Consider the following 21576-nt stretch of genomic DNA (forward strand, 5'->3'; position numbering starts at 1 on the left):
TTCACAAAATCATTCATTCCATCCACAAAAACACTTTCGGCTACGCAAGCCACACTTAACTCCGAGACAGCAAATCGCAGCGAATAAACCCGCCAAATAAACAAAGGTCGGAGAATACTCCGATCCCCCGCAGATGTGAAATCCCCGGGCGACGATTCATTCATTTCCCATCAATCATCATACCCACCCACCATGCCAAAGGATCGGAAACAGGCCCTGGCCAAAGCCACCGCCCGGGGCCAATCTCAAGCACATGCACCAGCAACGTCACAGTCATCATCATCATCATCATCCCAGCAACGGCAACAACAAGACACCCAACAACCACCAGCATGGCCCGTCTTCAAGCCTCCCTTGCCTGTATCCGATCTGTCCCTCGACACCATAGTGCCGGGTAAGGTCGTGGTCCTGCACAACTTCTTCCCGCGCTCGCTGTGCAGGGACTACGTAGCCTTCCTCAAGACCCTGCCCCTCGTCACGACTCCCGTCCGTCCCAAGAAGGGAGAGGCGGTCAGGCAGAACGACAGGTTCCAGGTCAACGACCCTGACTTTGCCGCTAGGCTCTGGCTGCAGACGGGCTTGAAGGAGGCGTTGACTGGTAGACCTGGTGATGATTATGATGGTGGTGATGATGATCGTGATCACGATGACGATGCAGCTGACGGGCGCCTCAGTCTTTGGTCAGTGTTTTTTTTTTTTTCTTTTTTTTTTGTCAGTTTTCGTAGCCACTCTGTTGCCTTCCAAAGGCCCTTTGCCAAATATTCCATGGGATATCAGGCCTTTCCGTCTACTATAGGAAAGCTTTGTGCTGCTATAACTTGATAGTCAAACTGACTGTAAGCCAATCTGTATGCTTCTAGGGGCGGGAATGTAGTAGGACTGTCGCCCAACATCCGTGTATATCGCTATACCAAAGGTCAACATTTTGCACCACACTGTATGTTTACGTCTATCTTCTCCCTTTTTCTCAATCTTTTTATCGCATGCTGCCCTCCCTCATGTATAACTGCCCAAGCCCAAAGAGTCCAAAGAAACCGAGGCTTGGGTCTGGAGGCTGAACAGTCTACCGCTCCCTTCATCTTACATATGTTCCGTCACACACAGACCCTCCCGACCCCTTGCACCCCTTGTCTCCCCATGTCTTGGAACAGGGAATGGAACAGAATGAAAAATACTGAAAAAAAAAAACCACTCGAACAATCGGTACCCAAACGCAGACGACGATTCCAACACGTTCACCCTAGATCCTGCCCCCACCCGATCGCAAGATTCCGGGACCAGCAGTAGCACCATCAGCAACCCACTATCTGTTGCCGTCAGAACTACCTGGACCCTTCTCCTCTACCTTACAGGCACGGCAGGAGGCGATGATCAGTGCAGTGGCGGTGAGACCGTCTTCTACCCCAACGATCGCGTCAGCAGAAAGGAGGAGATTGCTGTGGCACCTCAAACAGGTCTCCTTCTCCTTCACAAACATGGTAACGACTGCATGCTGGTAAGTTTGCCGCCCCCCCAACCTTCTCTACATTCTGGTTATTGTTTCTTTCTGCCCCTTTTATCCCTTCAAAACGACCCCGGCCTCCCTACAAGTCCTTTTTCATCTTCTACTTCTCCCAGCTGACATGTGGATGCCATCCAGCACGAGGGAAGAGAAGTAACCAGTGGAGAGAAATGGGTCATCAGAAGCGATCTATGTGTTGCGAAATGATGAGGTTTGATGCAAAGTGCAAGCTCAGATTCACTGGCTGCTTCACAATATGTTATTTACACTACAGTGTCAGTAGAATCCGTCTTGAACTCCCCGTTCCTTTTCTGCAGCCCATGCCGCCATATCTCCATTTTTCGCTCCTTTTGGTATCAGGCAAGAATCCCCCGATTCATCCCTTCTCTTGTTTTCCACCTATATTACAACACTTTCGAATACTTTGTCTTGATCCCATGCCGCTTCACGGAGCCATCGTAGAGCTGAGCTTGGATTTGAAACTTGGTACCGGGCAGGGTCCCTTGAGCCTGTTGGGACCCCGCCCAAAAAAATCTAGGCGAAGGGGAGCTTACCGTCAAAGTGGTGATACAGTAAAGCACAGAACTGTACCCGTCCGAGTTTTCATGCAGCTCAGTCGTCTGAGAACATGCTCAATAGTCGGTCGACAGCTGTCTCAGGCTTGGTTGACGCCAATTTCTGCCCGAGTTCAATTAAATCTCTGCTGCCATTGGTCATATCTACTCCCTTCTTCGTCGCCGCCGCCATGGCTGACGTAGCCACAGATTTTGCTGCCGTCCGCTTTTCACTTGCAGAACATAGAGACGCCGTATTGTTTTCCTGCAAATCATGAGATGCTATGAAGCTAATACCAGACAGCAGGTCATAGTTTTCATTTTTCGGCTACACAGCATAGCAAACCAGAAAATTAGCAAGTAATGGGAAAAGACAAATTCAAGTTGAATAGCCAGGCTTTCCAGGGGGTCTACTCGGTATTGCATTTAGCACGCACCTTGTATGTGGTTGATTCAGTTGCCTGCAATGCAATCAAGCTGTTTTGGGGTTCTTGGTGCGTCAGCTCATCGTCCCTATCTTCGGGCTTGTCCGTATCAGGTTGCAAGTCAGGATCGTAAGCATAGTCGTCGCCACCCTCTCCGGCACGAAAGAGACCGCTCAAGACCACGCCACGGTGGATCACATGTCCATCACGCGTGCGCGCATACTCAATATCATGGATTTCTTGGTAGCTGAGATCACCCAGCCGAATCGGAAGCTCAGGATGGTCCAAGTCTATGACTGTGGACCCTGCGTTTAGGTTAGGGGTCGAGCAGGGAAGGTTAGATTTACCAGTGACCAGCTGAACCAGAACCTGGTCAAAGATCCAGGGAAACGTTATCAAGGGCATAGACTGGGGGTTTGCAGCCACCCCCCGAGTCTTGCACTCATGCAGTGCAATTTTGATTTCCTCGTCAGTGACCTTGTACATGGCAACAACCAAGGGTCCAAGGGCTTCTATGTCTCGCGGCTTGATGCCTGTTCGTCCAGAAGCAGCCTCCAGTGCGGCAATGCATTTCTCCTGAAAGACCATCTTGAGGGTGGCTGACTGTTGTCCTACGATTTCTTGGAGTTTGTACTGACTTCCAACACGACGGCTTGCGAGGACGAACGCCGAAAAGACCTCGAACTCAGTGGCGATTTCGTGCTGCCCCATAATGCGCATGATCGACTGATCATACAGAGTTTTGAGCTTTCTTGCTTCTCTGAGTAGTTTAGGGCCAAGATCCCCATGTTGACCGAGCTTCTCGTACTGGCTGAGAACTTTGACGTCGAAAGGCATTTCGTATGCGGGATGAAAACTAACTGGTTTGACCTGGTCGTAAAGCTTCCCTAGAATGTTTCTTGAATGGTATTGGCGGCCCCCCTTTTCCATAAAGTGTGGGAACTCATTTGGCATCAATCTAGGCCTGATGACCGCTGGTACTCCCGTTTTGGGGTAGTCAACCGCCAACGAGTGCAAATCGGCCAGTTCCAGACACTTTTCGTCTTTTGCGCCGTATTTGTCTGCCTGCGCTAGGTGAGCATGAGCGATCCTTGGAAGTGAAAAGTTCTTCATGTATGTGACAAAAAACTGGCAAAGATCATCCGCCGTAACTTCGCGGTCAAGCTCTCGGGAGTGAGGCGGATGATAACTTGCCGGCTTGAAATTGCGCTGCGAAGGCGAAGGGAGGAGCCGCTCATCCCACAAGACGAAAAAATCGTCCCCATCCAAGTCTCCTCCAGAGCACATGCCAGGAATGTCTCTATCTCCCGTTTGGGCAAAAACAACGAGGTCCTTGATGTGATGCAATTGAGGGGTATCAACTGCCTGGACGACGCGGATGTCTCCAGGGTGCAAGGAAGGGTTGCGGCCAACTAGGCACAGTCCGGTGATGACTTTATAGTCACCACCAGGGCCGTCGGGGACCTGGAGGAATATCTCAGGCAGCTTCATATTGCCGTTGAGGCGGGGCCGCTGGTTTGGACTGGCGGGAATCTGGGTGAAGTGACCTTGTAAGGTCTTGGTTTCATCGACACAGCCAAGAACGAAGGCACCTTTCTCGACAACGAGTCTCGCCTTTTCCTTGAGAGTCTTGACGGACCAAGTCCTCCATAAGCGCAGCATGGTGCAGACAAAAGGCTCATGCGACTCCATAAAGCCAGCTTTGACAAGCTGGGCAAGGGTGTTAGTCATTTGATTTTCATCAACGTACTGGGTCAGGAGAGCTGTAGCCGCTGCCGCATCTTCCATCGCCCTATTGTATTTTGTCAGCTGCTCTGCCAGCATGCTTTCAAATACTTCGTCCTTGATCCCCAGGGAAGTCAAAACGGAGATTGTTTGTCGGTTAAGAGACGCCACGGAGAAGTGAGAACAGCGAATTACTTCAAGGCGGCTATGGTCAGTTTCGAACTTGAGCTGGGAAGGGCGTATGTGAATCTCCTGGCCTTTCACGTCGTCCCACACCACTAGAACACCCTTACAGCCGCCCATGCGGAACTGGAAGGCCGAAGGGATATAGCTCAGCTTCAGGCTCTCTGAAATGACAACTGCCCACAAGCTGGAGATTTTGCCAACACCATCTGTGAAGCAGTATCCATTCCTCTCAACGTCTGGAATGGTCTTGATCCAGGGCATTGCCACCCTGTCAATACTCCGTGTGGTCGAGAAACACTGCCCCAAACGTGCCGCATATTTGCCAACGTTACGAATGTGACTGAACCTGCCCATCCAGGCGCGGATGCTATCACAAGTGATGTCGCCGGTATCGCAAAAGAAGTAGGTAGAATTCTCCCGCATCTGCGATGATCCGAATGCTAAAAACTTGTAGTGTCGATCGCCAATGTGAATGCCATTCTTCAGGGTGCGGTACACTCGATTGAAGATTTCGTCATTAACGCCCAAGTCATTGGACGCATGAAGGCGTCCAGTTAAGAGCTCGTCCGTGAACTGGACACGTAGGAAACGATCTTTGTGTTCGCTGTAGTGCCTTAGGACCCTGTTTGTGGTCTCAACCATAGGACTACTCAAATACATCGTTGACGGGGTGACAGTAACCTTTCGTGTCATGGTGCAGTACTGTGGAAGCTCCTCCGGCGTGATATCTGGCCAGTAAGTGCAAGCGGATTCATCCTTGAAAAGTTGCATAGGATCAAATAGCTTGACATTTCTATCAACCAGATACTCGAGCATGATCCTGGCCTTGGTGGGCCTCATTTCGGAAAGTTTCTCAAGAAACTCAAGGGTAATGTTGGGCTCGGCCAGCATATGATGAGAAATGCATGCTTCAAGCTGATACCTGACCTCCCAGGTCAACTGGACCTTGGTGGAAGAAAAAAGCATTTCAAGTCCATAGTTATCACTTTCAGGGGTCAGCGGCTTCTCCAGATGGTCCCAGAGGACTGTGGGATGGTCATCGGGGCTTTCAAAGTCAAAACCCGGAAGTTCTTGGGTGGCAATTCCGTAATCGCTTAGATAGCGCTCCATGGCACTCCACTCGCAAATGGGAAGCTCGATGCGGTAAGTAGTCCAACGACCAAGGTCCATGAACTGAGCATGCTCTTCATTGAGGCCAAGGGGCATATCATCAGTCAGTTGAGGCTCATCCCGAAAGTAAACTTGTCTTTGCCAGATCATGACAGAAGACCATGTGAGGCTATCATCGTCATGCGTGATGCGTTTGTTGTCGATCTCACGAAAGAACTCGGGAGGGCATTCAAGCGGCATGAGCAAAAAGCAGCTATCTTGGTTGATGTTGACTCGAAGTAGTTTGGTGATGCTCCGAAAGTGGACGTCGATTTGATAGCGAAAGTGACGGTAGGAGTTCTTGGAGGGATCCTGCGTGTCTAATAGCGCTAACGTAAAGAAGAGCTTGAGCCTTCTCCTTGAGAACTTGATCTCGAGTTTCAAGTCACCGGGCTTTTGCAGCGGCTTGATAGTTCCCATTACCAACATGCAGGTCTTGTCAGTCATTAAGCCGACGGAGAGGCTCGATGCCCGGATAGATTTTTCGGATGGAACCGGATTGTTGAGTGGACTCCTGATTTCATTTTGGAACTTAAACCCACGGGGATCGATCTCCACGCGTGAGACGACCATAGGTTGTACATCGCGGCGGATTTCAAGTCTTCCATGCCACAGGTCCGTGAGTGGTGGTGTAATGCGGACCCTGGCCATGGACCCGAATTTTCCCTCGAAGATGTCGATAGCAAGGACGTCACCCTGAAGATCAAAAGCACGCCAGATTTCCCAAGTGGTGATGTTCATAGGAAGCCCAAACAGTTTGAGCTCCATGGAAGTATAGTCCTTCCATCGTTCCACTGGAACACCAATGTGGGAGATTGCTGAGTGCTGAAAGGGCCTTGGACCGCGCCTTGTTGGACTAAGACCACCGCATTTCTGTGATGGCAGTGTTTTTGGGATGTCCATCTTGACGTGCTATCACCATGGACGCTGCCTGAATGTCTGAACAGGGAGAGGGTAAATACCCAACAACCTAATCTGTCAGGCGCAAAATGTCACTCCAAGTCAGCTCAACAAGAGTCAGTCTCAAGAATTTTGATAGCTATCCCGAACAGAAGTGGTGAGACGGGTGCATTACGTACCTGCTATTCTGTGTCGGCAACGGATTTGATGGATCGAGCAAATCAGAGTGCAGCCAATGATTTGATACTGACGAAACAGAGCCACAGAAGCCACTTCCACTCAGATGAGGGACCCAGTATAAAGAGAAAGGAGTTCAGGATCAATCTTGATGTTTTTTTTTTTTTTTTTTTCTTTTGTTGTTTTTTTTTCTTCTTTTTTTCTGTTGCGGTTGAGATGAGTCAAGCAAGGCAGGATAGGAAGCTAACGTGAAAGTGAGAAGCACCCAAAGAATCGTCTTGGTTGAGTAAATCAGATCAAAATTTGGGTTGGGATAAGGAAGGATCGGCTTGCAGGTGAGTTTGCCAAATTTGTACTGGCATCACCAGAAGAACGCTCAGTTGCGGCTGTCCGTGACGAACAAAGAAGGAAGGAAGGAAGGTGAGGAGAACTATCGACAGAACCAGAGTCCGGTCGTGTGCTGCTTGTGTGTTTGTTGGCTGCTATTTGCGACATGAACTTAATTATCTATCCTGAGAGGAAACACCAAAAGACCAGGCAGCCTCTCAGAAATATCTTTGGGTCAAGGTTATGTAGAAAAGGCAAGCAAATGCTCGGCGTTAAAGCTTTAGCTATAAGACAAGGAAGCAGCACGTAAGCCTGAATGCAGCCGTTTTGCTTGCTAATTTGCTAGAGAAAAGCTGCACGAGATATGTCAACGGTTGGTCAGGTCCAGAGTCAACAAGCCAAACGACCTATCAAGACTGGGACTTATCACCGTCGTGTCTATCAAAAATTTTGCCGGGGTTCCTGCAAATTGTTGTCCGAATTGTTTAGTTATGCCTTCTTGACACACAACAACCATCAAAGGGCAGGCAAGGACGGGTTCTGGAACTCACATAATCCAATGGGGGTCCAATGCGGCCTTGATGGCTTTCTAAAGCCCAAGTGAGGGTAAAGTTAGTTCGGGAGCAGGACCAAGAAAGTGGCGTTCACCCACCAAAACAACTGGGAAGAGCCACAATCGGAGAGCAAACAAACATACCATAATTCCAACGGTCCCTGGGCCCAGCTCAGCCAAAAGAGATCCCTTCTTACCCCAGCCAATGCCATGTTCACCTACAACACCGTCAGTTAGCCAAACCTTGCCCCCAAAGGCTATTTATATGGGAGAGGAATGTAGGGCCATAACCTACCCGTGCAAGTGCCCTCCATTTCCAGAGCTCTGCTGACCATGTTCTTGACGCAGTCCTCGACCTTTGCCCTCTCTACCGGATCCCCACGGTTATACATGATGCTCTCGTGAAAGTTGCCGTCACCAATGTGGCCCAGAATGCTCGCAAAAAGTCCAAGATTGTCCATGTCACGCTTGCTGACCTCGATCAGGTCCGCCAGCCGGGAGAACGGCACGGCAACGTCAGTGCTAAAGACCTCCTGGCCCTCCTTGCGCAGCGCCAGCATCGACCACAGCGACTCCTTGCGCGCCGACCACAGCAGCTTCTGCTCGCGCTCATCCTTGGCGAACTCAAAGTTGCTGCCCTTGTTGGCCTTGGTGATCTGCTGCACCCGGCCTATGTTCTCCTTGACGCCCGCTTTGGTCCCGGAAAACTTGAAAAAGAGCGTCGGCGTCTCCTGCCACTTGCGAGGCGCCGTCGCCCCGCTCAGGTTCACCACCCGCATCTGCACCTCGTCCATGATCTCCATGGCCGCTACTGGAACTCCGGCTTGCATCACACCGGCTGCTGCCGCTGCCGCGTCACGGATCGAGGGGAAGGTAACGACAGCTACCGAGAGCTCTTCTGGAATAACTGCAAGCTTGAGAGTGGCTGTTGGGGAAGAGGGGATTAGCATGTAACTTCCAAAATACAACATTCTACAGAGGAGCAACAATCCAGACAAACAGTACCTTCAGTCACGAGACCAAGGGTGCCCTCGGACCCAACAAACAGACCGTTGAGGTTATACCCGGCAGACGACTTTCTCGGCCTCTTTCTCGTCTTGATGACCGACCCGTCAGCCAGCACAACTGTCAAGTTGATGACCCAGTCTCTCATGGTACCATACCTGACGGCGTTCGTCCCCGAGCAGTTGGTGCCCACCATTCCACCAATCTTTGCACTTGGGCCGGGGTCGATTGGGAAGAACAGCCCCGCATCCATCTTGAGCAGCTGTGAATTCAAGTCCTGCCACCCTATACTCGGCTGCACCGTGACATCCATGTCGTCTTTGCTGAACCGCAAGATCTTATCCATAAATGCAAAGTCGACACTGACGCCGCCAAACGGCGCCGAGAAGTTGCCCTCTAGCGACGTTCCTCCAGAATACGGAATCAGCGGCACCCGCCGCTTGTTGCATATGCGGGCGATTACGGCAACCTGCTCGGTGCTGTGCGGGTAGGCCACGGCTACGGGGAGGGTCGTCGGGTTGACGGTTGACCACTCCGAGTACCCATGCGCGTGGAGGTCGTCTGGGTCCGTCGAGATGATGTCGTGGTCGCCCAGCTCACGCCGTATCTCGTCAATGGCCTGCATCCTCCGTCAGTCAAAGCTGGGGCCCGTGGCATCGCCTTTGTTGACCATCTCTAGCCAGACATACCTTGTTCATATCCGCCAGGCTTGCATACTTGGGCGTCGGCAACCTACTGTCATGTATGATGGGGGTATCATCCCGGACAGTACCGCCGGCGCCGAGAGATACTGCGGCGCCATATCCGATGAGACCAGCGGCCAAAGCTACGGCAACTACAGACGAGGTGCCTATTGATCCCGACGAGCTTTGCCCAGTCGACGAAGCAGTGCTGCTCGAGGCGTACCGCCGGGCCCGAAGTAGTGTGATTACTTCGCTGCGGCTTCCTGTTGCCACCCTCCGGACTGACTGCCTTGACGCCCTAGCCAGGAAGTTGACCGACATATTGGCGAGCAGAATAAACGCAGGTCAAGCAAGCAAGATTCTGCCAGGAGAGACAACAGCAAGCAAGCAGGAAAGCAGTATTACAGGCATGCCCCAGAGACGAGATTGTTCCGTCAGCTATTGTTTGTCAAGCATGCTAATAAATTTGAATAAATAGATTTACAATAAAACGGTTTGAAATCAACTCAAAGCTGACAAGATGGGCGTGTTCAACCCGGAGCCGACAACCCTGGGATCCATGTTTGTCGTCAATACCCCAAGTTCCCCCATCTGACAATGGGGCAAGGTGTGGGACATAGCATGGGTGAGCGCCGAAAACGGTCTGGGGACACGACAAGCTCGGCATTCCTTCTCGACAGCTCTGTGCTTGCAGTGCTTGCATCCGGAATTCGTGCAAGATCGAGCTAGTATGCGGTCGGACGTCCCGGGCGCCCATTGACTACAGTGACTTGATGTGTCAAGCTAGTCAACAATTCGGTTCGCTCTCGCCGATGCTCTGGGACTTCACGGTGGACAGAAACTGGGTCAGGGATCTACCTAGGTAATTATGAGGGGGACAAAAGCAAGGTAAGCAGGTCTCGTCGGTAAAGAGTCCGATAACCGGCAGATGTCTATTGGTTGTTCCTGAAAATTTGGCCAAGAAGATGTAACACACTGAATTTGACATGGCGTGGTGGCCCGGGTAACAACTGCATAGTTGGAGCGGCTGATTTAAACCGGCGAGGGGAGTTGCTGAAAACAGTTAATATACCGCTGCACAAACACCACCAGCGTCTAATTCTAGACTCCTACACGAACGAGTGCAACTAGCCCTGAAGCAAGGCGCCTTACCGACTGTTCTCCGTTTATGCATTGCGATGGGCCAGCTAAGCTATTGAATCCTTTTTGTTGAGGTCATGGTGTGACGTACTGCTTGCTTCTTGTAGCCCAATTGCACCACATTACCGTCGCGTGCATTGTTTGTCGTTTGAACGGCGCCTCAGCTGAAGCTGTCGAGCTATTTTAACCCGCGCAATAGCTTGCTACGCTGAAGCCACTCACGGTAAAGAGTTCGCACTCAATGCAACAAAGGCGACAGCAACACTGGATGGGGATCCGGATGGTTCTTCATTAAACTGGACATTTCATCATCCTCGTCTCTCCTCAGTGGAAGAGGGGAATATCAGTGAACAAGTCTCTCGACTTAGAAGCTAGCATATCATGCCCTATGGAAAAACAAAGCGCCATCCTGGACTCCGTGACCGTAATGTAAACCCATGACCTTCTTTTTTGATATCACCCAAGCCAAATGCAGAAACCAATCCGAGTGCCATCGCGACCAATTTAGTGGCCGGCGATGGTCTGGGCACGCCTGCGGTCACGCTCCTCAGCGATGGTGAGCTTGACACCCTTGCCCTTGGGCAGGGAGATCCAGGGCTTCTCAGTGCCGATGACGAAAACGTTGCTCTCACGAGTGGTGAAAGTGTTGTCAATGGCATCCTTCAAGTGCACAATGTTGAAGCCACCATCGTGACGCTCACGGTGGGTGATGACACCAACACGACCCATGTTACGACCACCAGTGACCATGGCGAGGGCGCCAGTGTCGAACTTGATGAAGTCGGTGATCTTGCCAGTGTCAAGGCTGATCTTGACAGTGTCGTTGACCTTGATCAGAGGGTCGGGGTAGCGGATGCTATTATTTACGAACGGGACACATGTTAGTATCAAACCAAGCTTGCAGAATACATACCAGCCGTTCCGTCCCCAAAAGTCTCTCTCGCTCTCCCAGCCCAAGACTTCAGATCGGAAAAGATTTGAGGGCTCGGGCGGTCCGAGAGGACCCTGGGGATCGACCAAAGCTTGGTCCAACGGCTGATAGATGGAAGAACTCACGTTCTGGCATCATGCGTAACCAAGAATGGGATCCCGCCGCGGCCGAGCTGAACACGCTTGACCTTGCCGAGCTTGTACTCGGCCTCCTCGGCCTGGATGCGGTGGACGGTGAAGCGTCCCTTGGTGTCGTAGATGAGACGGAAGTTCTCGCCAGTCTTCTCGATCGAAATGACGTCCATGAAGCCGGCGGGGTAGGTCGAGTCGGTGCGGACCTTGCCGTCAACCTTGACCAGGCGCTGCATCAGAATGGCCTTGGTCTCGCGGCCATTGAGGGCGTACTTGAGACGGTTGCGGATGAAGACGATGAGCGGCAGGCACTCGCGCTGCTTGTGCGGACCGGGCGAAGGCTTAGGGGCGTAGACACCGCTGAGCTTGTCCAACAGCCAGTGCGAAGGCGCGGCAAGGCGCTTCTGGTGCTTCTTACTGTGGTGGTCGAACGCATATTAGTATTTCATGTCCCATGTGGTCGGTTGGTAGAATAGCAATCTGGTTTTCAACAATGACCAGACAGCTTTACTGCATTATAGGAGTGTATAACTTACGGTCCTCTGCCCATTTTGACTGTTGTTTGACGATGTCTGTTGTTTGATGAGTGGCGGAGGAAAAGTCAACGATGAGAGTTCCGTCAGATCACAAAGGTGGGAAACTTTTGATCTTGGTGTACGAACTTTCGCGGGAGCCCTAGCTAAGCCCCGCCGTGCACAGACCGTGTGTAAATCACGTGGCGCGTCTCTTTGCTTGGTCACGTGACCTCGGCAATCAGAGGCTCAACCAGGTTGAATCTGCTAAGGCGCTCGCTCACGTGATCGAATGAATTACTACTCGCTCGGTCCAGGGTAAGGGTTGAAATATACGTATATGGCTTCTCGTCAACAATGACGTCTCAAAGCAAAAAAAAAAAAAAAAAAAAAAAAAAAAAAGNNAAAGAAAAGAGTTAAAAATGGGCATATTTGTATGCATAAAGGTGATCATGAACACTGGGCTATTCGACATAGGTCCGTGTGCAGAAAGGCAAAACTCGCTCAATTGCAACAAGTGACCGGCGTGGTCTGTGAGATTGCTCTCGTATCTAATGTAAACCTCGGTCTTGCGACCTTGCCCTGTTCTCAGTTTCCGTGTGTCCAACCCCGACTCCGAGGGGAATTTTTTTTCGCAAAAGACAGTACACCCTTTCAGTTCCTGTACCTGTAACGACAGAATTCGTCCTTTTCTAGAAGTTCCGTTTCCCAGCTGAAAAGAAAAGTACGTTCACACTGGCCTTTGAGGCCTCCAATCTAGTATCCAGAAAAGACAGAATATAAGGAAATAAAAGCAGATACAAACTCGAAACAGCGAACTCGACAGAAGGTATTAAGAAATAGAGAATAGAGCAACAAGGCTGATGGAACGGGCCGGCGAAACCTGTCCGCCTGTATATCCGCGTCATAAGAACAATACTGAGGATGGTAACACCCGTGTTGAGTGACTGGAAACACTTCCAGGAATTTTGCTTCGAAAAGCATTTGCTGTAGCTTGAAAAAGCAACTTGAGCCTGATGGCAACAATAAATGCATGATGCAATGGGATGTTTGTCATAACAAGGACGCTCACTCAGTCACACTTCATTGGGGAGAATTGCTTGCGTCCACACAAAATTCTCCCCATGAAACGGAAATGGCCGGGTTGAAAAACCAATTGCGTGATAGGGGTCATTTCTGCGTGTCGTCTAGAAGCAGCCTAGAAATGTCCATTTCCCCTGAATTTCCGGGGAGTGTTGATCCTTGTTGGTCATGGTGACCCATTGTGCTCGTCTCCGACATGTCGTGTGCATAGTGCTGCAACGACCATTTGGGGAGGTTTTCTTTGGAACCTGTGCGGTTCAGCTGAGATTCTAGAGACGACCCTCCAGGTTTGTTCACCGAAGTGAGCGAATTCTCAATGGTCGTGTTCACCGTGGGCTCCATGAGATTGTTACGATGGCTGTTGTTTGGCTCCTTGATGATCTGAAACGCTCCCTTCTCTATTTTGGCGTAGATATCTGGATACTTGTTGCGCACGCGGTCTCTGAGATCAGTTGGCTGACGACTTGACAAATTGAAAGCCTCGTCCCTCTGTATCTTGGTCCAAGCTGGGCCGTACCGATGGATTCCTTCCAATATTTCCTTGTCGTCTTGTTCGGTAAAGGGCCTTCGCTCGCGCCGGTGTGACTTTTTGAATGGACCGCTGATTCCAAGCTCAGCAAGATCCTCAAGCTTTTTCCGGTGAGCTCGACTCTTTCGGGGTTTCTGGGATGCATCCCCTGATGCTTTTGGTTGGGGCTGTGATGACGAAGAGACAGGTGACGTGCTGGTGCTGGCTGCCGTGGCATTTGCAGGACTAATGTTTGAAGCGTCGTGTTCTGCCTGAGAATCATTCCCTATGAGGATATTCTCAAGCATCAGAGTCCGCTTGGTTCTCACCTGGGTATCAGTTGAATAGGTAGGCGAAGTGGTAGTTGCCTGAGAAGCCCTTCCCTTGCTTGCACCACCACCACCACCGTTAATCTGGCCCCTTAATTCATCGGGACAGCAGGTGCGGAAGCGGTCCTTGAGGTCACCAGCAGTCCTATCGTTGAACTGAAAATCAGGGTCCTCCAAAATACTAGTCCACTTCCCAACCCCATGGCGACTAACTCCGATCAGCAGATGATTCGTCTCGTCCTCTGTCCACTTCCGCCTGGGCTTGGTCCTGCGTCTGGTCTTGACAGCTGGCTGTGCTGTCTTGTCTTCAGTTGGCGTGACCGGCGCATGCCTGTCCTCTGGAATATGACCCAGGTCTTTGAGTGGTCTCAGGCTCAGCGAATGGTCGCCATTTCTGAACTCTACCGAAGAAATTGGAGGAAAGACAGCCGCGTTAGGTGGTGGTTCGTGAAGGCCATTGATGATAGGCGGCATCACCTGCTGGGCCGATTTCTGTTTCTTGAGAGGCTGAGGAAGCTGCACAAAATCCTCCTTGCCGGCCAAAGCCCGATGCCGCTTCTTGGTTGTGGCATCATCATGAATACCTAGCTCGGGCGGCAGGTCGTCGAGTATTTTGCGAAGCGAGTGAGACGAAGACTCTACAGGGCTGGAATCTCCTAAGAGGGCACGTATGGACTGGTTGGCTGTTTGCGGAATTCGAGCTGGCCCATCAAAGACGTAGGTGGGGTTTGGGAGCCGGGTCGGAGGACCCACTCGATGAGGCGCATCGTCGAGACTTTCGAAAGTCGAGAAAGGGGGGATCTGCTGGGATGAGGGCGTGTCCTCAGATGCCTCAACCAAGGACAACGGCGGGATGTGTTGCGCCGAAGCACTGTCGTCGAGGGAATTTAACGTCGAGAATGGAGGTATGTGGTGGAGCGGCGGTCCGGCAGGAAGCTTCACGGCAAATTGCTCGTCACGCTGGTCGATTTCTAGGCTGAGCGAGGGAAGCGACACGTGCACAGCTGAGCCCTTGGGGATCGGGAACGACTGTAAAGGCGGAAGTTCGTTTGGATCATGACTGCTCTTACTGTCGTTCAGCAAATGCATTAGCCGTGGCTCGATGGTGGCCATCCTGAGGAACCAGGCCGAGCGCAAGCATTGGAGATGCGAGAGAGGCGACGATTAACAAGAAAACGGCGCATAGAACGAGGGCGGGAGTAGCGAGAGGACGTAAGAGAGGGGGCGAGAAGGAGAGAAGAGGCAGGGAGGGTGGTGAGCAGAAAAGAAAAAAAAAAAAGAAAAAGAAAAAAAAAAAGATAGGTAAGGTATTTACGAAAGAGAGAGAAGTAAAGGACCACAGAAGTGTAGCCGTGTATGACAACTAAAACATGCAAAGGCCGCGAGGGGAACGATAGGAAAGGTGAGGATGGGGAGGAGCCATCACGAGAATAAGTTGTCACCCCTGGAAGGTAGGCTTTAGCCATGTGCCGTCGATGAAGGTGGGCACGCACACCAATTTAAACCCACCACTGCCCAAGCTTAGTCGTCACGAGCGTTGACACATGATGGGCCGGCTTGCCGATAAAAAGGTACGGCTGTGATGCGTGTGAACCCCGCTCTTTCGGTACTACTCCATATGGAACACACCTTTGAGCTACATGACAGTGGGGCCTGCACCGGTCCTCGAGGAGTACCCTCTACCAGAGAGGTCTCACAAAAAGGCCCACGAGCGCCTCCCAGTTTCACTCGTCCGCTCAAGGCAATCCAGGGCTATATTACTTTTTGTGCTTTCTTGCTTATGCAGAACCAAAAGCCGGCCAATTCCGCGCGATTGGGCTCTGAACAAGGATCTATGAAAATATCCCTTGCAACCCGGCAATGTTAGGCTGCTCGAGGTTGATCAGCTTAAGCAAGGACGAGAGCTTGTCATAATGTTGTTTTAGGCTTGGCTTGCTCCGAAAATCTGCAGCCCGATGATGTGATGCAGCAGAGCGCATCGTAGTAGGTCCGTCCAGCTTGGCGCCTAATACTGTGACAGCAGCAGCGCCTACCAAAGTGGATCTAGCGCTGCTAATACTTACTGTACACCTTCCATGAGTACTGACCGGCATTCACCCAATTCATGTCTACACCTTGATTGACTGGGATGAAGTTGGTTGGTAACCCGTACAACTAACCAACCATTCCTTGACAACCATCAATCCATGATTCACTCAACACCCATTCATGCATTCCATGGCTCAATCACATTTGACACAAAGTGACCAATTGACTCTCAAAATCACATACCAAATTTTTCTTTTTTCTACTCTCTTTGGTCGTTGCTAGTTATCTGTTTGTCACATTTGCCCAAGTATTTCAACAGTTGATGAAAGCTGTCGTGTACAACCACACTCAGTCGTGAGGCTTCTTCGACCATGGCTTGCCCGTGGCTTCATCCATTTCCACGATTTGTCTTTACGGTTTTCGAGCCTATATCACTGTGAGAATCTCAGCCCCATTCTGTTTTCTTGCAACCCAACTGTGGCCAGGCTTATGCAAGCTAGTCCTCTATTTCACTGTGGGTGGATGGTCTCAACAACTGCTGATACGAACAACAAAATCAGGCTTGCGGGAGCCATCCCTGCTATAGCCCAACCAGCTTGGTTCATACAGGAGCAGATTACACAGCATGTTCCTGTGCCAGTTGTCCCATCCTCAGAAGGTGCTCTGCTGGTAACTCAGCAGCTTGGCAATGCGTTTGGGCTTCTGGCTATGTGCGGTGTTGGTGTGCTGTACAGCACCAACGAGCCCAAGGTCGTGAGAAACTACCTTATTGCGTTGTGGATAGCAGACATTGGTCATATTGCCTTGACGTATTTTGCCCTACGCCACGACAGGTTCATGGCTTTCGGGTCGTGGAACGCAATGACATGGGGCAATGTTTTTGTCACGGTTGGACAACCCCCTCTCATCTATCTCGGGAATCTGACCCTCGTACTGATTTTGTTTTGTTGTCTAGGCTATGTTGTGCCTGACTAGAACGGCCTATCTACTAGGCCTGTTTGGGCCCGATAGGCCGGTGCCTGCTGTGTCCAAGTCAAAGAAGACGCGTTGAAGCGGAAAAGGTTACGGCTGCCATCTATATTCCGAGTCGCATATTCCTTGTATCGTATACGTGGGAATATGAGCTGTTGTCGCTCCCTGTGAGAAATCAATATTACCCATGTTTGCCTACCTATTTCAACCACGCGTTCTATGGAATCTGCTCGCGTCTCCGATAGGATAGCGCGTCCCAACCTGCTCTTGTGGATTGCACAGGCATCGATGTGTGGCTACACTGAGCCGCCGTCCTTGGTTTCACCTGGAGATTGTAAGTATCCGAGTGCAAAACAACCTCAGATCCTTACAACCCTAACTCGCTATATCTTGGGCAATCCGTGTCCATCTGAAACTATCAGACCTGCAAAAAAAAAAAAAAAAAAAAAAAAAAAAAAAAAAAAAAAAAAAAAAAAAAAAAAAAAAAAAAAAATACGATCTGACATGCCAAGAGGCAGCCTATACTGGGTGAACCAGACGGAGGTGATGAACACAAGACCCGGTGACCTGGATGTTGGTAATCGCGCCATGTCAAGTTTGTCCTTGCTGGAAAAGGTTTGGTCATCTTCCAAGTGCCTGATCAACATGACAAAAGGGGTTGAGAAAAAAAAAAGAAAGAAAGAAAAGAAAACAAAAGAGCGCTATCATTTACACTAACATTTCTGAATCCGTGGAACTCGACGAAATACACTCGATGTTGTCGCTGTCTTTGGCTTTAGGCGAAGCGACCAGGGCCATCTGTACGGAATCGACTCTGATTGGAGACGACCCAAGTGACTTGCATGAAGGTGGCCGCTTCATTCTCGCCCAAATTCATTGTGCCCATCCATCAGCTGAGCGGCACATTCAGCAGCTAATTAGGTCTTCTCCAAAACTGTCGCAATGGAGTTGGGTTTCAGTCCAGAACTTCGCCAAAATGTCGCACGAATTCTGAGTCGTCCAGTGCTAACCTTGCACACTCCCGCTTGCCGAACTCCAGTCAGTAACATATGCAGCGATACATACCGACTACCTTACCTAGTATAGTCTGGATAAGCACTTTTTTAAGAGGTTTCCAAAAACTACAGTACACCTGCATTTGTACTGTTTGTTTTTCCCTTTCGCCTCGGCTTGAGTTGGGCATCAATCCATTCTGACCAGGGAGGGGCTCCGCTCAAGAGAACACACATGCAGTCCCAAACTATTCAGTAGCAGCAACAGTAGCAGCCCAGCCAGCCAGCGAGGGGGAAACAAAATCATCTGCAAGACATCGCACCAAAAATAAATAAATAATGGACCGTGACGCATCATCGCGCCAGCTGTTTGAGACCCTCAGGGCGCGCCTCGGTAGCCTGTCAGAAGCCCTGTTTGATAAAGCGCCATGTACGCGGCGTAGCGCCTCCCGCCCCGCCACAAACAGCTTCCGTGGCTCCGGTCTCGATCTCCTGATTCTATGTCGGGGCCTCGGTGCCGTGGATGCGGTACTTCGGCGCTTTGAGCAGAGGTGGCATCGCTTAACCATCGAGGATCGACTGGCCATCTGGAACGAGTGGGACATCAGGCTTGAGCGACTGCACGGAGATGTCGGGGGCCGATGTGGGTTGTGTTTGGTTGCGCCGGGGTTCGGAGCCCCGGCAGCCGCCACGTCGTACGATTGCGCCGTGTGTAGCCATAGCGTGACGTCCTTTACGGAGGAAATGGAGCGGTATGCTAGGCGTCTCGATGATAATCTCGAATATCTTGCACCGATATTAGATTCACCACCCCCAGTGGCCCATCCCACACCGCAGCCTTCCCCGGCTCCGGAGCCGCCTGCCACACCGGTGCCACCGCCGGTGCCGAATGACACAGCCAAAGACGACAGGATCAGGGAGCTCGAGACAAAATGTCAAGATTATAGTGAAATTCTGGAGCAAACACAAAATGTTCTGCAAGCCGTCAACACAGAAAAGACTGCCCAGGAGGATACGGCAAAGGCGATGCTGGAGAATCTAGAAACTTTGCGACAGGCAAAGGAAGAATCAGAGGCGCTGAGCAAATCACTCGAGGATGATCTTCAGGAGGCCATGAATGGTATTGAAAAGTACGCCGAGGATCTAGATGATTTGATGCGCTGGCGTAAGTTTGTCTTGATGCTCGCTCTGTTTTGTCATTCAGTCTATGAGGAATATTTCTCCTCTTTTTTTTTTTTTGCCCCCTTTTTCAAAGGATAAATATGCACAGGGGACATTCAAATGTCACCTTGCTGTCCCTGAACGGCCTCGTATCCAAACGTATCTTATGTACGCTAACAATGCAGCACCGCAGAAACGGCGCAGGTTGCATATGCACAGCTGCATCGCCTGATACACAAGCAACTCGACCGCATGACTGCTTCCACCAACGAAACAACCCCAGACATCGAGCAACGCCGCAAGGAGCTCGAGATTAAGTCACTACGATTGCGACACAAACAATCAGTTGCCCTTATGCGTCTTGGTCGTCACCAAGAGGCTGAGATCATGTGTGCAGAAGTATGGGACAGGAGAGAACTCCTCAGGGTAGAGACTTCAAAAACGGTTGTGCGTGCACTGGTAAAGGACTACTGCGAAATGCTCCGCCGCAATGGCAAGCCAGACGAGGCAGAACGTGAGTACCGCCTCCTGTTGTTAAACGAACTGCACGGAACTACAGACCGTGAGGATGAGAAGGAGAGGTTCATCATCTACACGCGGCTAGGGGATATCAAGATGGAGCAGAAGAAGTACATCGAGGCGGCGATGCAACACAAGGACGCCCTCGAGAAGATTATGCAGCTGCAACCACTCGACGTGGATCAGGCGGCAGAGAGCGTGGTCAAGTGCCTAGTCGCGCAGAGAATGCAGGAGGACGCTGTCATCAATTTGGACAGCACGATTGGCAAATATCTAGAAACAATCTGGGTTAGTCGGCGTGAAAACTTTGAAAAGCCAAGCGTCCTCGCGTGCGGCCACGAGCATGGTATTCGGCTAGTGCAGGAGGGGAAGGACGAGAGTGCGATGACGGTGCTGCTGGCTGTTTGGGAGCGCAGAAAAGCCCTGGTCGGCGACGAGCATCACCGTCCTGGCGCCATGGAAACAGCGCTTGCCTTGGTGGATTTGTCCGTAAAAACAGACAATCTCTCCCGTCTCGAGACGCTTTTCCACTGGATAACACAGAATCCAACCCCGGAGCAAACCCAAGGGGACCGTCTCTGGTATCGCTATCGCCTGGGCTGCGTCCAGGCCGTCCTGGCCAAGTACGCAGTGGCCGGCAACAACATCCGCAAAGCCCTCACTCGGCAGCGAGAGTTGTTCGGCGCCGACGACCCGGACGCACTTCAGTACACGCAGCTTCTAGCCGAGGTCCTCCGACGAGAACGACGAACCGACGAAGCCATCGGCCTGGTCCGCGAAATTTGGGAAACCAGGCAACGCTACCTCAACGCGCGCGGCGGCGTCCTCCAGGCCATCCTGCGGATCGGGCATGTTTACGGCGATATCCTTGCCGAGTCCAACGACCCCAAGACCCTCCTGGCGGCAGAGGCGATCCTGCGAGACGTGTGGGACATGGTCAGCACCAACCTCAGCACCATTCAGCTATCCCTCCTGAGCCTCAACCAACTCTCGGGGTTGATCTCCGCCGGCGACTGTTACGCCTTTGTCCTGATGAAGCGCAACAAGTTCGCCGCCGCAAAGGACGTTCTGGCCATTGTGTTGAATTGGAAGCGGTGGCCTTCGCTCAACTGCGACCCAGCCGCCGTCGAGCGCACCGCCTATCTGCTCAACAAGGCCAACGGCCTGGAGCAGAAGGAGGCCGAGGCCAAAAAGGTCAAGTACCAGCCATCCAGTGTTACCTATCATATCCTCCGTCTGAGGTATCTATTGGACCGCTGGTACAATCCAGGTGCTGTCACAGGTTATATTACAAACTCTTGAGGAAAGGGCGATGCTGGCGAGACAAATCCGAGCGCACCGCCGGTTAGCTAGTGTTTATGAGGGATGTGATAAGATGTCTGTAAGTTGATGCCATGCGTTTCAAGTTGTTCTCGCTGGCTTTGATCATCACGCCCGATTCTGGCCGCCAGCTCAAGCTTCGCATCATGAACTGTCATGCTTCTTACTGGGCTTGCCGGCTTCGTTAGCTAATAACCGCTCTACTGGCTTAGAGCCAATCAGGTTGCAAATACTCCAGTACCAGCCCAGGTCATCAACGGCACTGAAATATCGCCCCGCCCCCAATCAAGCAACGTCTCGCTCGTGAGTAGGGCATGATAGACCTGCAGATATGGCAGGTTGCGGCAAACGAGACCCCGTAAATCCTCCTGGTCATCTAGTAAAGACAAGGCAGAGAAAGCCCGGAGGAGAATTTGTTACATTCCATGCGGGTAGGTCGTAGAGAACCATAGTGTTCTAGGATAGAGGCCAAAACTAGGGTAGTGACTGACTTGGTTCATTGAGCTTTGATGTTATGTTGTATAAACTGAGTATCTAGCCTCCAGTCTCGGAACTGGATGGGTTCTGAATAGAATAGCATGAATCATTTGTGAAAACGTATCAAGTGACAAGGTACCTAGTTTGCGAGAGAAGTTGGAAAAAAGTAAGGTGAACCGACAAAGAAAAGGGGGGTATGCCAAGAGTAAATGAATATAATATGAGCGGTCGCGATGTCGTGGGAGGCTTCTACCAAGGTCCAAATACAATCTGCCATAATAAAGACAA

General features: G+C 51.2%; 5 protein-coding genes across 5 annotated transcripts; 3 read left to right on the forward strand and 2 right to left on the reverse strand.

Moving 5' to 3' along the window:
- Positions 1 to 192: 192 nt before the first annotated feature.
- On the forward strand, positions 193 to 1708 carry PpBr36_09681 (uncharacterized protein; the record flags this gene model as incomplete). The annotated part of the gene is made up of 4 exons (XM_029896801.1): positions 193 to 680; positions 861 to 937; positions 1218 to 1495; positions 1640 to 1708. The coding sequence occupies 4 exons, from the start codon at positions 193 to 195 to the stop codon at positions 1706 to 1708; spliced, it is 912 nt and encodes a 303-aa protein (XP_029745413.1).
- A 405-nt stretch (positions 1709 to 2113) lies between these two features.
- PpBr36_09682 (uncharacterized protein) lies at positions 2114 to 9506 on the reverse strand (the record flags this gene model as incomplete). Its single annotated transcript, XM_029896802.1, has 7 exons — positions 2114 to 2383; positions 2493 to 6396; positions 7496 to 7533; positions 7642 to 7715; positions 7793 to 8422; positions 8503 to 9121; positions 9192 to 9506. The coding sequence occupies 7 exons, from the start codon at positions 9504 to 9506 to the stop codon at positions 2114 to 2116; spliced, it is 5850 nt and encodes a 1949-aa protein (XP_029745412.1).
- Positions 9507 to 10829: 1323 nt separating this feature from the next.
- On the reverse strand, positions 10830 to 14932 carry PpBr36_09683 (uncharacterized protein; the record flags this gene model as incomplete). Its single annotated transcript, XM_029896803.1, has 3 exons — positions 10830 to 11181; positions 11382 to 11804; positions 13179 to 14932. 3 exons carry the CDS (start codon positions 14930 to 14932, stop codon positions 10830 to 10832), a joined length of 2529 nt encoding a protein of 842 aa, XP_029745411.1.
- Positions 14933 to 16218: 1286 nt separating this feature from the next.
- Positions 16219 to 16898, forward strand: PpBr36_09684 (uncharacterized protein; the record flags this gene model as incomplete). The annotated part of the gene is made up of 3 exons (XM_029896804.1): positions 16219 to 16283; positions 16408 to 16735; positions 16803 to 16898. The coding sequence occupies 3 exons, from the start codon at positions 16219 to 16221 to the stop codon at positions 16896 to 16898; spliced, it is 489 nt and encodes a 162-aa protein (XP_029745410.1).
- Positions 16899 to 18150: 1252 nt separating this feature from the next.
- Positions 18151 to 20793, forward strand: PpBr36_09685 (uncharacterized protein; the record flags this gene model as incomplete). Its single annotated transcript, XM_029896805.1, has 2 exons — positions 18151 to 18976; positions 19166 to 20793. The coding sequence occupies 2 exons, from the start codon at positions 18151 to 18153 to the stop codon at positions 20791 to 20793; spliced, it is 2454 nt and encodes an 817-aa protein (XP_029745409.1).
- Between the last annotated feature and the right edge of the window lie 783 nt (positions 20794 to 21576).

This window comes from Pyricularia pennisetigena (assembly GCF_004337985.1).
Source record: "Pyricularia pennisetigena strain Br36 chromosome 7 map unlocalized Pyricularia_pennisetigena_Br36_Scf_7, whole genome shotgun sequence".
Classification (NCBI taxonomy): Eukaryota; Fungi; Ascomycota; class Sordariomycetes; order Magnaporthales; family Pyriculariaceae; genus Pyricularia; species Pyricularia pennisetigena.